A 15904-nucleotide genomic window follows, 5' to 3' on the forward strand; every position below is an offset into this window, starting at 1 on the left:
AAAAAAAAAAAAAGAATCAACTTTGTCTTTTTCAGTCTTGCTATCCCCATGTCCACTTACAATTTCTAGAACCAACCATATCAAATTTTAATCAGATCCATCAGATCTGATCTACCAGCGAGTAATGAGCCCACTAATGGAATGGATGAGATCCCAATCTGACAGCTAGATGTGATCTAGATGTGATCTTAGATCTATGGTCAAAATTTAATGAGGTGGAATAAAGGAGAGGAAAAATGGGGGATATTGATGGGTGTTACCATGGAGACAAAAATAGGGAAGAAACATCCTACCGATCTTACCAAATCTGATTCCAGAATTTAATAATGGATAGAGTGAATAGGAAGGAAAGAAAAATGGAAAAAAAGGAGAGGAATATCCAGCCTTCGAGAAGGAGAGAGACAGAAGGGGAAGAGAGAAAATCCCTGACCAAATCAAGGGGTGGGGGAAGAGAGCTTCAGCCATCAATGGCAACAATCAAATCAATTCAATTCATTCCATTCAAATCGTGGGTGACGTCTAGCCTTACATGTATTTTTAAAAGAGAGAAAAAACATGAAATGGAACTCTAACTGACCAAAGCTTCCTACTTGACTCAAACAACTAAATAATAAAAAAACAACTTAAATGGATAAAGAACCCCTTCCAGCTGCATGCTAAACAAGAAGAGTCCTAAACTGATTATAAAACTCAATTAAGCTAACTTGAAATCTGGCTGGACTCATAAAGTCCTTAATCCAGCCAGCCATTAGTACATTAATATCAACTCAAGTCAACTCAGCCATCCCAACTAAATGGGTCAGATACATTGATCGTTTTCTCCCAATCAGTTATATTCAAAGCCATACTTGTTTATAGTCCTCAGCTATGCATGTCTTTCATCAACATTTCTCCTAAAGTTATTTTAGGCCTAATCCTGGTTCTTCTAGCTCCTTCAATTTGAACCAAATCACCCCTCTGTGCTTAGAGCATTCAAGGCCTCCATTGCAAATGTCCTTGCTGCACCTCAAAATATTTTCTTGCAACTTATCATAAAGATAAGCCCCAAAATAAACCCAATGAAGTGACTATAGGTAAGTAATGCAGGAGTAGATTATAAGAACTTACCCCAACAGTTTACAACCCCAAACAAGATAAATAAGACTAGGAAACAAAGAAATAAGAGCATCAAATAAACCCCCAAGGATACAATACCCATATAGGAGCAAAACCATCCCAAAGCACCCGATAGGAGAGAGAAAGACCTACTATAGAGCTGGAGAGAGAGAGGTGCGGCCAGGCCTGTAGGAGTCCAATTGAACTGCATTCTTAAGCGTAGATAGTCCTTAGGGAGGGTACAAAAACCCCCAAAGTTGAGGGGATTCCGATGGTTGGCTGTGAAGTTACGAGCTTTCTTATTTTTTGACATAGGAGAGAGAAAACTTCAAGATTCTTCAGAACAGCTGCTAGACAGATCTGGGCAGCTCTAAGAAGAAAACAGAGTGGTCAAATAGCAGCCTAGAACACACCCTTAAAAGGGTTTTTTATAGATCAGAGATTAGAGGAGGGAGATATGGTGATCGATCTCTCTCCTCAAATCTTCACTGATGCTGGTCGGTTCTGGATTGTAATAGCTTCTGACAGAATCTGAATTGTACTTCTTGAATGTTACAACAAATAAAATAGAAAAAAAAGAATAGAACAGATGAGGGGTTGAGAAGGGTGAAAGAGAATAAAAGAAGTAGCTATCTCATTCTGGGCTTCTTACCCACAACTATCTCAGTTGCTCTAAGCATTTAGTTGCAAACTTTCTTTCATTTAAATCTGAGAAATAATGATACATATGCCTTTCTATTTATAGAGGGGAAGTTTACAATCATACTAAGATTAGGAGCTAGTTTCCAAAGAGGACTGGATACTCCTACTACAACTAGGAATTCAAATTAGGACTAGGACTTCACTTTATGACTCCAACATGGAGTAGGACTAACTAACTAATAGTCCATATAGGACTTTACAACCAACCAATGGCCTAATGACCTTTATTGAATTAAATAACAATTAATTAAATTAATGAAATAAATCCTACTTTCCTATCTTCTACCCATAGTGGTCCATTTCAAAGAAAACCCATGGAATCAAAGGTCCAACACATATATAACACAACTGAAGGCTTATTTGCAATAAAATAAGCACAAATGATTTATCTACATTAGTAAGGTTCATTAAAAAATAGGAAATCTGGAAAATAGGAGCCGCAAGCCAAGCACTTCAAACTAGGCTCCATGAGTTGGTAAACCTTATAACCCAAGTCTGAATAAAAAACTTGAACCATGGGCTTAGTTGTGAATCAGAAAATTGACCCAAAACTAGAACCATGATTATGCTACTGCATTACAGATCCTTCTCATGCCTCAACCACTTTTATAGAATCTATAGTCTTTTGAGAGTCACTTTGTCTACAACCTTCCGCTCTCTCCAGCATTCTGATGCAATTCTTTTTGTGACACCATTTGATGCATAAGATAACATTATTATTCTTTGTTTAGTCATTGGGTCTATACTAGTGTGAACAATTTGTCAGCAACAAAAATCTGAGCCATCATTTTCTCAAGTTTTATTTCTCCCTATAGATCTCCATCTTGGAAAGCTTGAAAGCCATATCTTCTCTCAAGAAGCTGCCATAGAACTTAAAACATGAAATCTGAGCTTCAAATCTAAACCAGTGAACCACATTGTGAACTTGGTCACTGGTGGAGGGACCCTTTGTGAATGAGGTCACGGGAGATTTTTTTTTTTTTTGGGGGGGGGGGGTTGGTGGGGGGTGGGGGTGGGGAGGGTTGGGGAAAGACCATGCCACCGGAGTTTTTGGAAGTGGGGATCATTGCCAAATCTTTTGCTTCGTGTTTCCAGATTTGGTTATTTGGCTTGTGACTTCAATCCACCATTAGAATTCTGCAGTATTTTGGGGTTTGGTTAGCCTATTGGTAGGTGAACCTTGGTCAAAATCTGACCTTCATATGTAAGAGTTGACTTTGTCCATACTGTTGATTTAAAATTCTGTTTTGGAGTTATACTAGTGATCTTGTTATGGGGGTGTATAATTCTGAACCTAGTTCATCCTACCTATTACCCACCCGAGACTCTCAGAGAAGGCTTCATTCCATTATTATCCCTTATGGAAAGTGTCTCTGACCAAACTGCATACGCTGTGCCAATGCTCTCTCCTCTCCCCCCTGCTATTGACAAACCATGTTCTGCCCTCCCAATCGGTTGGCCCCCCACCCTATCGGCTCATAGAACACTCTCCCATTCCTTAGTTATTGAACTCCCCACCCCACCTCTGGTGGGGGAGGGATCCTCCAGGAATACCTTTCAATGCAAGAAAAGGAATAAAATTACTATTAATTCATCCGGTGTTAGCCCAACCTCAACCTAGTTCTTTTGGAGTATGTTTGCTTATGCAGTATTCTCGTCAAGGGGTCCCAGGTGTGGTGGGGGAGAGAACAGGCATCTTTCCCCTCTCCTTTGTGGCACTGACACTATCTTTTTCATCATGGCATGTTTATAGGTTTTCTATTAATGAAAGGACATTTGTTCGTGTTTAAGAAACAGTATTAATCTTTTTCATGGATCTCAATGTAGGAGCAGCTTACAAAAGAACAGAGCAGAGCAGAGGCACTGTCTGCAGAAGTCTTGCAGCTTTCAGCTAAACTACAACATGCATTACAAGCATACAACAGTCTCACACGCCTGTACTACTCACTCTTGTTTGTTTGTCCTATGTTTTATTTGCTGTTATCTGATAATCATTTAGGATGGTTTGCTGATATTTTCCCCATGTGAACGCATGAATACAGGTATAAACCAGTACTCAGGAACATTGAGAACAATCTCATGAAAATGAAGCAGGATGGTTCTGTCACGGCCCCCACTGTTGTTCATGGGTAGTCCAATTTGTATTTTATGTGGTTTGTGCATTGTCAAATGTATATTGATAGTAATGTACACTATTGATAGGGATTAGGTGTTTCTTTTTCCTTTTATTTTTTGGGCAAGGGATCGCCATGCCATCGACAAGGGATGGAATCCACACGCCTAGCAAATGGGGGGCACGAAAGGTGCTGCATTGTTCATCAATAGGGATCACATGTCAGGGCGGGGAGAGAGATTTTCACACTGCCGATTTGGGGATCATTTTCCCTTTAAAAAAGAAAAAAATTGTTTTTCATGAAAATATATGCATACTGGAATTTTGTACCTTTTCCCTTTTTGTGTTTCTGCAGAATGTCCTAATGTGTCTTGAATGGTATAGGTACTTTCCCATTATGAATATGAATGAGAGTCGATTTTAGATTTTTAGTGGTTCGTGGTTCAGCCTCACCTCTTCCCTAGAGTGTTGAGGGGTAACATATGCAAATCTTCTAACTCAGGCCGCGAAGGGAGGAAAGAAGGCAGTCCTAATTTAGTGGACCTTACTAAGTTGGGATAAGACTAAATTTGTTATGGATTGTGACATTGCCATGTTTCATAGGAAATGTATACAAATCTTCAAACTCAGGCCGCAAATGTAGGGAAGTAGGCAGTCTCAGTTTGTTCAATGACTGAAATATAATGTTTGATCCGAGAGCTATCATGTCTCATACCTAATATTTGCAAGGAAAATGTTTTGTGGGGAAATGGTCGTTGTGAACAGACGCAGACTCGTGGGGGCGAAATGATCAGTCATGAATTCATGATCAAGCCTTCAATTAGGTGTAGGATGTTTTGTGTGTTCCCTTTGACCCTCAATGACGTGGACGAACAGCACTCCCCGAGCGGTAGTCTGGTCAAATGACAAAATTTAATGTTTGCCCCGGCATTATTTGGCTCATGGTTCAAATTTAACAGCTCATGCTACCAAAATAAAAGTACCCGCCACCACAACTTCGTCCCCGTCGGCAAGTCCTGTTTGCGGGTTTGTAGAATTGGGTGGTGAATCATTACCCAAAGGATAAAAGTGGAACTTTCCTGATACATCTTGGGTGGGTTTCCTCTTATCAATTCTCTACTCTCAACTCTACAAGTTCTCAACTGAAACTTTCCAACAATGCCACTATTTCATACCAACAAAGCTTCCTCTCTTCTCTGCAAGCATGAGATTTTCTTCTCCTTTCTCTCCGTCCCTATCTTTTTTTCCTCCTCTTCCTGGTCGCCTTCTTCCTTTCTTCTTTCACGGCTTCGGCAACCCAGAATTCTTTGTACAGAGGCTCTTCTCTGTCCGTTGAGGATGAAGCAGACCTTCTCACCTCACCAGACAGTACGTTCACTGCTGGGTTTTACGAGGTGGGTTCAAACTCAAATGCCTTCTTTTTTTCAATTTGGTTCACCAACTCGGTGAACAGAACCCCAGTATGGATGGCCAACCGAGAAAAGCCTGTGAATGGCTACCATTCGAGAGTTTCGCTTCTGGAAGATGGAATCATGGTCCTCACTGATGAGGACGGCTCCATTGTATGGTCCACCAACGATACCAAGACCAACTGCGAAAAAGCTGAGCTCTTGAACTCTGGAAATCTCGTCCTGAGAGACCCAGATGGTCATATTCTATGGCAAAGCTTTGATTCTCCCACTGATACACTTCTTCCTCTGCAACCATTCACCAAGAACACGAAGCTAATCTCAGCTAAGGGGGAAGGTATGCACCCTTCTGGATTTTTTAGCTTCTTTTTTGACAACAACAATGTTTTGAAGTTAATGTATGATGGGCCCGAGATTTCCAGCATATATTGGCCAAATCCTGACAAGGATATATTTCAGAATGGGAGAACAAATTACAACAGTAGCAGAATTGCCATTCTGGATGAAATGGGTAGGTTCTCATCCAGTGACAGGGCGCGATTTTCCGCTTCAGATATGAGTTTTGGGATTAAGAGGAGAATCACATTGGATTATGATGGTAATATGAGACTCTATAGCTTGAACGAGTCAAATGGGTCGTGGAACATCTCATGGGAAGCTCTCCCGCAGCAATGCAGGGTACATGGACTGTGTGGCAGGAATGGGATTTGTATCTATACACCCAAACCCAAGTGTTGATGCCCTCCTGGTTACAAAATGAGTGACCCAAATGACTGGAACCAAGGCTGCACGCCTAAGTTTGACAGACGCAATTGCAACCCAAATCAGGAGGTCAGATTCGTGGAGCTTCCGCATACAGATTTCTATGGATTTGACCTTGATTACATAGAGCGCATCTCTTTGGAAACTTGCATGATGCGTTGCTCTACCAATTGCTCTTGTGAGGCTGTTGGCTATTGGCTAGCAGGGCAAGGAAACTGTTACATGAAAAGTGCACTGTTCAATGGTACAATTCTCCAAGTTTCGCAGGCACCATATATTTGAAGCTTCCTGAAAGTTTGCAAATATCAGAAGACTTTGCCTCCAAAGGAATTGATCCCACTTGTGTTTCTGTTAAATTTCAAACTCTTTCCAATTCTTCTACTATGTATAACATGCAGGGCAAAAGCACCAAGTGGGTATATCTATATTCATTTGCTTCGGTCTTAGGTGCAATTGAGATTTTGCTTGTTGGTTCAGGTTGGTGGTTTATTTTTAGGAGACCTGGAATGCCAGCATCAGTGGAGGATGGATATCAAGCAATATCCAACCAGTTTAGAAAGTTTAATTACACAGAGTTGAGGAGGGCAACCAATACCTTCAAAGAAGAACTGGGCAGGGGAGGTTCTGGAATTGTTTACAAAGGAGTTTTGGGGGACGGTAGGGAAGTGGCAGTGAAGAAATTAGGAGATATAATTCAAGGAGAAGAAGAGTTTTGGGCTGAAGTGAGCACATTTGGGAGGATCAACCACATGAATCTAGTAAGAATGTGGGGGTTCTGTGCTGAAAAGATTCAGAGACTTTTGATCTATGAGTATGTGGAGAATGGGTCACTGGATAAGCATTTGTTCTCCAATTTGCCTACTGTTCTGGGATGGAAGGAAAGGTTTAAAATTGCTCTAGGGACAGCCAAGGGTTTGGCATACCTTCACCATGAGTGTCTTGAGTGGGTTATCCATTGTGATGTGAAACCTGAAAACATACTACTGCACCGTGATTTTGAACCTAAGATTGCAGATTTTGGACTAGCAAAATTGTCTCAAAGAGGTAGACCCGGTTCTGAGTTCTCTAGGATCCGAGGAACAAAGGGGTACATGGCTCCAGAGTGGGCACTGAACCTTCCCATCACTGCAAAGGTTGACGTTTACAGCTATGGAGTTGTACTTCTTGAGATTGTCAAAGGGGTTCGGCTTTCAAGTTGGGTCCTAGTGGATCAGCAAGAGGAGCAAGAGGCAATGCTCACAAGATTTATGAGGGAAGTGAAAAGGAAAATTGAAAATGGAGAAGAATTGTGGGTTGAGGATATAGTGGACCCAAGATTGGAAGGGCAATTCTGCAGGAACCAGGCAGCAACGATGGTTGAGATAGGCATATCTTGTCTACAAGAGGATAGAAGCAAAAGACCACCCATGGATGCTGTACTCCAAGCTCTACTGGAGTGTGAAGATGAACCACTCTGTATATCATAGTATGAGTATATAGTAAACAGTTGACGGGATACTTTTACGTTACCCTATTGCCACCTGGTGGTTGTGGGTTCGAATCAAGAAATGGCCTCTCCGCAAAGTGGGGGTAAGACTGCGTACATATGCCCCTCCCTAGACCCTATAGTAGCAGGAGCCTCGTGCACTAGGTTCGCCCTTTTTATACTTCTACATTACCCTATCCCCCCTTCCCTTGATTAATTACTTTCCATCACACAAGTGATTTGTACATGGATATTGTATCCCAAATTGTATTCGATTGAAATGTATATTGTCCTAGTGTAGACAGCAGTATAATTGTAATGTGTTTTGATTCCTTACTTTTGACCTAATGGAAATTTGTGGTGCCATAATCATGTTCTTCTATATTTCTCAATTTGTGCTTTTTGTTTTATTGTGGAATATTATTGGAAATACAATATAGTAAGTAAATAATTTTCCGTTCAATTGTGCTTTAGGGTTTGAATTTTTATTGCCCTTCCCACATTCCAATCTCTATTTATAGTTTCTTGATATATGTTTCATGAATGAACTGCTTTAGGCTTTAATGTTTTGCTCTGAATGAAGTGCCTGAAATTTAATATCAAGATTCGAAGGGCTCAGTTTTGGGCATGTTTCTAACAGGCTTGAAATTGCGATTTGGCGGCCGAAATTATATATTTTTTGACATTAAGTTGACAGCTTCAAACTTGTCAGCCAGCTTACTTTAAGGCATTTTAAATATAGTGAAAATATTATATATGATTCTCAAATCTAAAATTGTGCTTTGACTTCAATCCATATGTTGGCAGTCTATGTTGCTTGTATACGATCTCTACCCTAGGCTATTTCGCATAATTTTAAGTACTATTAGACCACTACGTTCTTAAGAAAAGGAGTGGAATGGGCATTGAAACTGGAGTTTACCAAATGCACACCCCTTCATGTTCACAACATGTCTACAAAATTTGAACCCCAATTGTTCTACCACTTATTTTCTTTAAAAAATAAAATCAAATAAAATACACCTATAGAGAAACTGCTGCCAAAAAAATAAATGTTGAATGTTCCCATCTAGCTAACTGGGAATGTTCGGAGCACTATCAATGGGAGTCAAAGATTGAAATATGGACAAATTCACAGCAAATGAATTACTGGTTAGAGTTGGAGGATATTCAGTTGCATGGGAGCTCCATGCAATATTTCTCATGCCCATGATCTTGCTGTTAAAGCAAGAAAGGAGAGTTTAAATTGCACTTTGAATAGGAACAATATCTGTAATTTATTTTAGTCAAGAAATTTAGGATTATGGGTTTTTTTTTTTCATAATAAAAAATGGTGTAATTCACTTTCGGTTGGTCTTGAGTTGCAGTCTTGACTCTTGACTTAGTCTATATGGGAAGTGGTCTAGGGTAAGGGAGAAATTTTAAAATTAACTAATCATTATGTCATTTTTAAGAGTTATCATTGTTCATATATGACAAGATTTACCCTCCACTCGTGTTGAAAAAAGAAGTTTATTATAATAACAAGACAAAACAAATAAAGTTACAATTTTACACCAATCTTAATTACGCCAGATTTTTCCATTACTTAATTAAATATTATATTAAGGAAAAGGTTTTCTTGCACGGCTGTTTTACTCCTTCGGACAACGACGATGCGTCATATAGGGAGTGGGGTTTTAGTCGTTTTGACGCAGTATTTATGCCCATCCAACCCCCATGAATGTCATGCATAAAAAGCTTCACCGTTACATAATAATTTTTTTACTAGAAAATAATAATTCAAATGCTAAAGGGACCACTCTCACTTAAGTAAACATGCATCATGCTCTGATTGCTAAAGGGACCACTCTCACTTAATCTATTGAACCAACGATGACTCTAATCGGGGCTCTGAATGAAGACTTTCCTTAGGCTGTGTTTGGCACCATTCTTTTAATGTGAAGCTTTTTGAACAGATTTCTTCTTTCTAAATTGTTTGGAAGTTCATGTACCACTTCAATCTTGATAGACGTCCCTCACCCCTTCTTTTTTCTACTGCTTAAGATGGTTGACCATTGAACCTGAATGATTAAAGCCTGGTCTGGTTTTTAGAACATTACAACCAAACAGTCTCCATTCATCAGAATTTTTACAACTGGATTCTGGTGACAATAACATAACAAATAAAGAAGAGAAATCAAACCAAAGAAAGATGACATTAAAAGAGATGATCCCACGTCTTCCATTTCTGTCTGAATATAATTGTACAAAATAAACAGAGAGATCTGGTCCAAGTCCAACACGCAATAGGATTCAGCAGCCTCTTCATCATATACAATTTTCCATCTTCTATATATTCATATCAGGCAAGAAGTAAACTGTTTCATGAACGATTAAGAGTCAAACAACAATCCACCTCTCTCATCTCTGCAAGCATGAGACACCAACCTATCTCTTCAGTTTTATCTTTTCCTCCTCTGCTCCTTCTTGTGTCACTTCTCTTTTCTTTTGTGTCTTCTTCAACTCCCCAGAATTCTTTGTACAGTGGCTCTTCTCTGTTAGTGGAAGATGTTTCAAATGTCCTCACCTCTCCAGACAATACCTTCACTTGTGGATTCTACCCAGTTGGCATAAATGCATTCTGTTTCTCAATTTGGTTCACCAATACGGCTAACAGAACTGTCGTATGGATGGCTAATCGAGACAGGCCTGTTAATGGCCATGGCTCGAGAATTTTGCTGCAGAGAGATGGAACAATGGTTCTAACCGACCTTGATGGCACAAATGTTTGGTCCACCACCACCACCACCACCGGGACTAATGTGCAAAAAGCTGAGCTCTTGAACTCTGGAAACCTTATCCTAACAGACCCACAAGGGAAAATCCAGTGGCAAAGCTTTGACTCTCCCACTGATACACTTCTCCCAATGCAACCATTCACAAAGAGTAAGAAGCTGATTTCTGCAACGGGAGAAGGTATGTATTCTTCAGGATATTTTAGTTTTTTCTTCGACAGTGACAATGTTTTGAAGTTAATATATGATGGGCCTGAGATCTCCAGTTTATACTGGCCCGATCCTCAATTCGATACATATCAGAATGGGAGAACAGATTATAACAGCAGCAGAATAGCCAATCTTGATGATACGGGAAATTTTTCATCCAGTGATTTAATGAGATTTTCTGCTTCCGATATGGGGACTGGGATTAGGAGGAGACTTGTGATGGATTATGATGGTAATCTGAGACTCTATAGCTTGAACGAGTCAACTATGTCTTGGGTTGTATCTTGGCAAGCTCTTTCAGAGCAGTGCAATGTACACGGGCTGTGTGGCAGAAATGGAATTTGTGTCTATACGCCAAAACCCCAGTGCTCCTGTCCACCAGGTTATGAGGTGACTGACCCACATGACTGGAACAAAGGTTGCAAGCCTAAGTTCAACCTGAGCTGCAACCCAACTCAGAAAGTAAGATTCATGAAGCTACCACAAACAGATTTCTATGGATTTGACCTAGCTTTCCAACAACCTGTATCATATGGAAATTGCATGAACCTCTGCTTGAATGCTTGTGATTGTCAGGCTTTTGTGTATCGGCTAACAGGGGAAGGGAAATGTTTTACTAAGAGTGCACTCTTCAATGGGTACAAGTCTACAGACTTCGTAGGCCATAGTTATTTGAAACTACCCACAAGTCTGGAGATATCAGAAGAATCCACCCCCAAAGGATCTGATCCCACTTGTGGATCCATTAAACCAGAAATTCCTCCGGGTTCTTCTGTAATGTATGTCACACAGAGTGGAAGGACAAAATGGATGTATCTATACTCATTTGCCCTGGCCATTGGTGCAATTGAAGTTCTTTTTGTTTCTTCAGGTTGGTGGTTTCTTTTTAGGAGACGTGGTGTGCCAACATTACTGGAGACTGGATACCAAGCAATATCCAGTCAGTTCAGGATGTTTACTTATGAAGAGCTGAGGAAGGCAACCAATAAGTTCAAAGATGAATTGGGAAGGGGAAGCTCAGGAGCTGTTTATAAAGGAGTTTTGGGGGATAATAGAGTAGTAGCAGTGAAGAAATTGGGAGACATAATCCAAGGAGAAGAAGAGTTTTGGGCAGAGGTGACCACATTTGGGAGAATTAACCATATGAACCTAGTAAGAATATGGGGATTCTGTTCAGGAAGGGTCCACAAACTCTTGGTCTATGAATATGCGGAGAATGGTTCATTGGATAAGCACTTGTTCTCCAATGTCTCTAGGAGTGACGGCCACAGCACTAGTAGAACTACTCCTCTAGAATGGAAGGAGAGGTTCAGAATAGCGATAGGGACAGCTAAGGGTCTGGCATACCTTCACCATGAGTGTCTTGAGTGGGTTATTCACTGTGATGTAAAGCCTGAAAACATACTATTGGACAGTGATTTTGAACCAAAGATTGCAGATTTTGGACTTTCAAAACTGTCTCAGAGAGGTGGATCTGGTTCTGAATTTTCTAGGATCAGAGGAACAAAGGGGTATATGGCTCCAGAGTGGGCAGTAAACCTTCCTATCACTGCAAAGGTTGATGTTTACAGCTACGGAGTGGTGCTTTTAGAGATTGTTAAGGGCATTCGGCTCTCTAGTTGGGTTCAGAGGGATGAGGATGCTGAAACCACAGGGCTCACAAGGTTTGTCAGGGAAGTGAAGAGGAAAATTGGAAATGGAGAAGACTTGTGCGTTGAGGATGTAGTGGATCCAGAATTGAAGGGGAAGTTCAACAGGAACCAGGCAACCATGATGGTCAAGATAGGAATCTCCTGTGTAGAGGAAGATAGAAGCAAGAGACCAACCATGGATGCAGTAGTTCAAGCTCTACTAAAATGTGAAGATGAGGCACATGTCTTCTGATAAGAATCTACATGTATGTTTGAATACCACATGCCAGTAACTTGTAATTTTTTTTCTTCTTTCCTTTCACGAATGATAAAGAGTTCCTCAATGAATTGTTTCACTGTAACACAGTATCAACCATTAAGAAACTGGAAGGAAATGTATGGTATTCTTCCTCTTCTTCTTCTTCTTTTTTTTTTTTTTTTTTTTTTTTTCACAGCAAGAAGATTAGACTTCAAAACCCTATATGGGTAATTGATGATCAGATTGGAGATAAGACTAAAATGCAGAAATTAGACACTAGGGAAGAAGAACCACTTACAGACTTGGAGATCCAACCACTCCATGTGGTTGAACAGGGATCAAATGGATGTCCCAAAGCTAGTCGGACAGAACAGGATAGGAGTTGTTGACGATTAAAGATCTGCTAGTAAGGAGAAGAATCAAGGAAAGGAATACAGCGAGTCATGGTGATAGCTAATCGTATCACAATGCAATCGGATTCCGCTGCGGATCCATAAAATTGATTTGAGGAAGGACTTGGAAAGTTGAACATACCTAGCAAACAAGAGTTTCTCCCAATTCTTGGAACAAGATTCAACCGTAGAGCACAGACAAGCTCATGGGTAATTCCTGCACCCCCGAGAACCCACTCGTTTGATAACTGGCAGGGATCAGGCATGCTTCTGTGAGGGAGATAGCTAGATCACACAAGACTCGCACTTGATGCGGTGGGTGTGTCAAACGGTTCAATTCGGTGCAAATTTTTTAGTTTATGTTTATTAAACAATCTCAAAGGGGGTACGCGTAGTCAGTCCAACGGTCGAAATTTTCTCTCGAGTCTCGATATTCTTTGGGAAGATTGTGTAATTCTCTTTGCCTCAGACCTTACATATACGGGAGTCTTGTGTACTAGCAACACCTTAATCTTGTTTTTTAAGAAATATCACTCCTTCCCCTTGACATATATCGAAATATTAATTTGAGCTCACACTTTTTCAAAAATATCACTCACCTCTTTTCAAATAAAAAGATTTTATCTCTCTTGGTCTTATATCATGGTATTGGATTGGTGTCGACTGAGATCGATTCCCATCTTTGACTGATCCAAATCAGTAATCTGTATCACGTCAGGGGTAAAATAGTAAAAAAAATTAATACTTAAAAAAAAGGAAAGGTAAAACCGATCGATATCCACCGATCCAATCAGATCCGACAGATATTGATACTGATACCTTCCCCTAAATCCATGCTATGTATTGTATATAGTCATGCTCATCCAACGGTTGAGTGCATGACTGTGCATCATGCATAGACGTGCACAAAACCTTTTGTCTTAATTTTTTATTATTATTTAGTTTATTTCAATATTTGTAAGGGTTATAATTGTTTATATATTTTAATTTTTTATTCAAAAGTAGAATTTACATTTTCTTACCATAATTGACCCTGAACTTTCTCCTAATTATTGGATTATCCATCTCTCTTGGTAACATAAAGTTATTGGGGCCCTACATTGAAGAAACTTGAAAAACCTTCTTTCAGCTTATTCATATGTCAAGTTTCAGGTCACATTTCCATTGCATGGTACATCCATTTGAGACTCATCTTTTTTTGTCAACAGCTATAACAATATAAGGTATTAATACTTTAGAAGAAAGAACAACTACCCTGCTGACATAGAAAATGCCTAACGCTACAAACATTGAAAGATCATATTGCCCTTGCCTTGCAGGCCCTGAAAATGCTACCATATGGCTTGCCAATTGGCCTCACATTGATGTGCATCATAACCAACAGTTCTTTTGCCAATAAATATTACATAATACTATTTTGGCTAAAAAATAATAATTCAATGGCGGCGGGCCGTGGGACTACTCTTATCATGCCTAATGTACCCCAAGGCTGTGGCTCAGTTGGCAATGATCATGCCCCACAGCCCCACAAGTATGAGAGATTGTGTCAAACTTCCTTTGGGCCTTACTTACATTAAAAAAAAAAAAAAAAAAAACCCACAAAAAAAAAATGCATAATGTTATTAGATTATAAAATCTATTCACACGTGATTTCTAGTGGTATTGGCTCTTCTACGGAGAATGATCCAACATTGTGAACTACTGACCAATGGCATAATCCAATCTCTGAATTGAATATCCTACCATTGTGCCGGCGGTCGTATTTGGTGGGATCGTTTTGGTTTGTTCGTGATTCTCGTGATCTCGTCTGGTGTGGGCAAAATGGGAGGTCAGAAAAAATGATAGTTAAGGGTAAAATGGTATTTAGAAAAAAAAAAAAAACTGCTAATATCAACATTTTTGGTAAAAATTATGTACCAGTGACTGACAGTAAGGGGCTTGAGTCTAATTTGGTGAAAGAGATGGGGTGTTCTTATAATACTGGCATTCTTCAGGGGGTGGCATTGTAAATTACCCTTAAAAAAAAAAAGTGGTAAAACCGACCAATATCACCGATTTGATAAATATCGATACCAACATCATCCCCTAAATCTATGCTATGTATTGTATATAGTCATGCTCATCCAACGATTGAGTGCATGACTGTGCACATTGCATAGACGTGCATAAAACATTTTGCCCTAATTTTTTATTTCAATATTTGTAAGGGTTACAGTTGTTTATATATTTTAAATTTTTTTATTCAAAAGGTTTGTATATTTTTTAATTGAGAAATTTACCGTGCCACCCCCTGGAGAATACCACAATTATAACACCACCTCATTTGTTTCACCAAATTATACTTAGACCCCCTACCGTCCGTCACTGGTAAGAAATACTATGAAATGACGCTTTTGCCCTTATGAATAAAACATTGATAAGTTACCCATTTTCATTATCTCAAAAATACCCCTCTTTACCATTTTATCATTTCATTAACCTTCCCTCCATACCTGCGACCCGACGAATACTTCTTTTGTCTATGATGAGAAGTGCGCTTCCCATTGCTGCCATCTTAGGTCGCTGGCAGAAGGTGTTTTTTTCTTATTCTTCTTTGTTTTTCCATTGATGCAGTACTACGGATTCGCTGGCAAGAATGGATGATCCAGCTTCTTCAAAATTCTTTTCTCTGTCTCCTGCTCTCAATTTTTTTCTTCAATGTTAGTGCTTCTTTGTCCACCACTTTCTTGGCGTAAAAACAAAATTAAAGGCAGGAGTAGGAGCAGGAACAGAAGCAGTGAAGGGCGTTCAGATTCAGATCCCGCAGACAAGAAGAGTGCTGCCGGATTTCTTACAGAGAACTGAGTATCTAAAATTTGTCAAGTTGGGTTACCATTACCTGATGGCTCGTCTCTTCACCCTCTGCCTTGTTCCTGCCATGGTTGTGGTCTTGATCGAGGCATCACGGCTGAGCTCGGAAGATATTCATCTGTGGCTCCAGCTTTAGTACAACTTCGTGAGCATGATGAACTGCTCTGCCTTATTGGTTTGGGGGGCGACTATATATTTCATGACCCACCCATGACCAGTCTACCTCGTCGACTTCGCCT

General features: G+C 39.9%; 3 protein-coding genes across 4 annotated transcripts in view; all 3 read left to right on the plus strand.

Moving 5' to 3' along the window:
- LOC122085499 (paramyosin) overlaps positions 1-4239 on the plus strand; it is an 11899-nt gene extending 7660 nt beyond the window's left edge. The window contains exons 14-15 of one of the 2 annotated variants that reach the window (XM_042653956.1): positions 3631-3734; positions 3840-4239. In XM_042653956.1, coding sequence (XP_042509890.1) covers positions 3631-3734; positions 3840-3930 — 195 coding nt within the window. In that variant the 3' untranslated portion in view covers positions 3931-4239. Of the gene's footprint in view, positions 1-3624; positions 3735-3839 lie in introns of both variants that reach the window. The other variant, XM_042653955.1, reaches the window with a different exon arrangement.
- Positions 4240-4797: 558 nt separating this feature from the next.
- LOC122086168 (putative receptor protein kinase ZmPK1) lies at positions 4798-7928 on the plus strand. Its single transcript, XM_042654898.1, is given in 2 exon segments — positions 4798-6325; positions 6328-7928. Coding segments are annotated over 2 exon segments (2169 nt in total). The 5' UTR covers positions 4798-5376; the 3' UTR covers positions 7548-7928.
- A 2035-nt stretch (positions 7929-9963) lies between these two features.
- On the plus strand, positions 9964-12576 carry LOC122086710 (putative receptor protein kinase ZmPK1). Its single transcript, XM_042655697.1, has one exon. It carries the CDS (start codon positions 9964-9966, stop codon positions 12415-12417), a length of 2454 nt encoding a protein of 817 aa, XP_042511631.1. The 3' UTR covers positions 12418-12576.
- Positions 12577-15904: the final 3328 nt, after the last annotated feature.

The sequence above is a fragment of the Macadamia integrifolia genome, chromosome 8 (genome assembly GCF_013358625.1).
Source record: "Macadamia integrifolia cultivar HAES 741 chromosome 8, SCU_Mint_v3, whole genome shotgun sequence".
Taxonomy (NCBI): domain Eukaryota; kingdom Viridiplantae; phylum Streptophyta; class Magnoliopsida; order Proteales; family Proteaceae; genus Macadamia; species Macadamia integrifolia.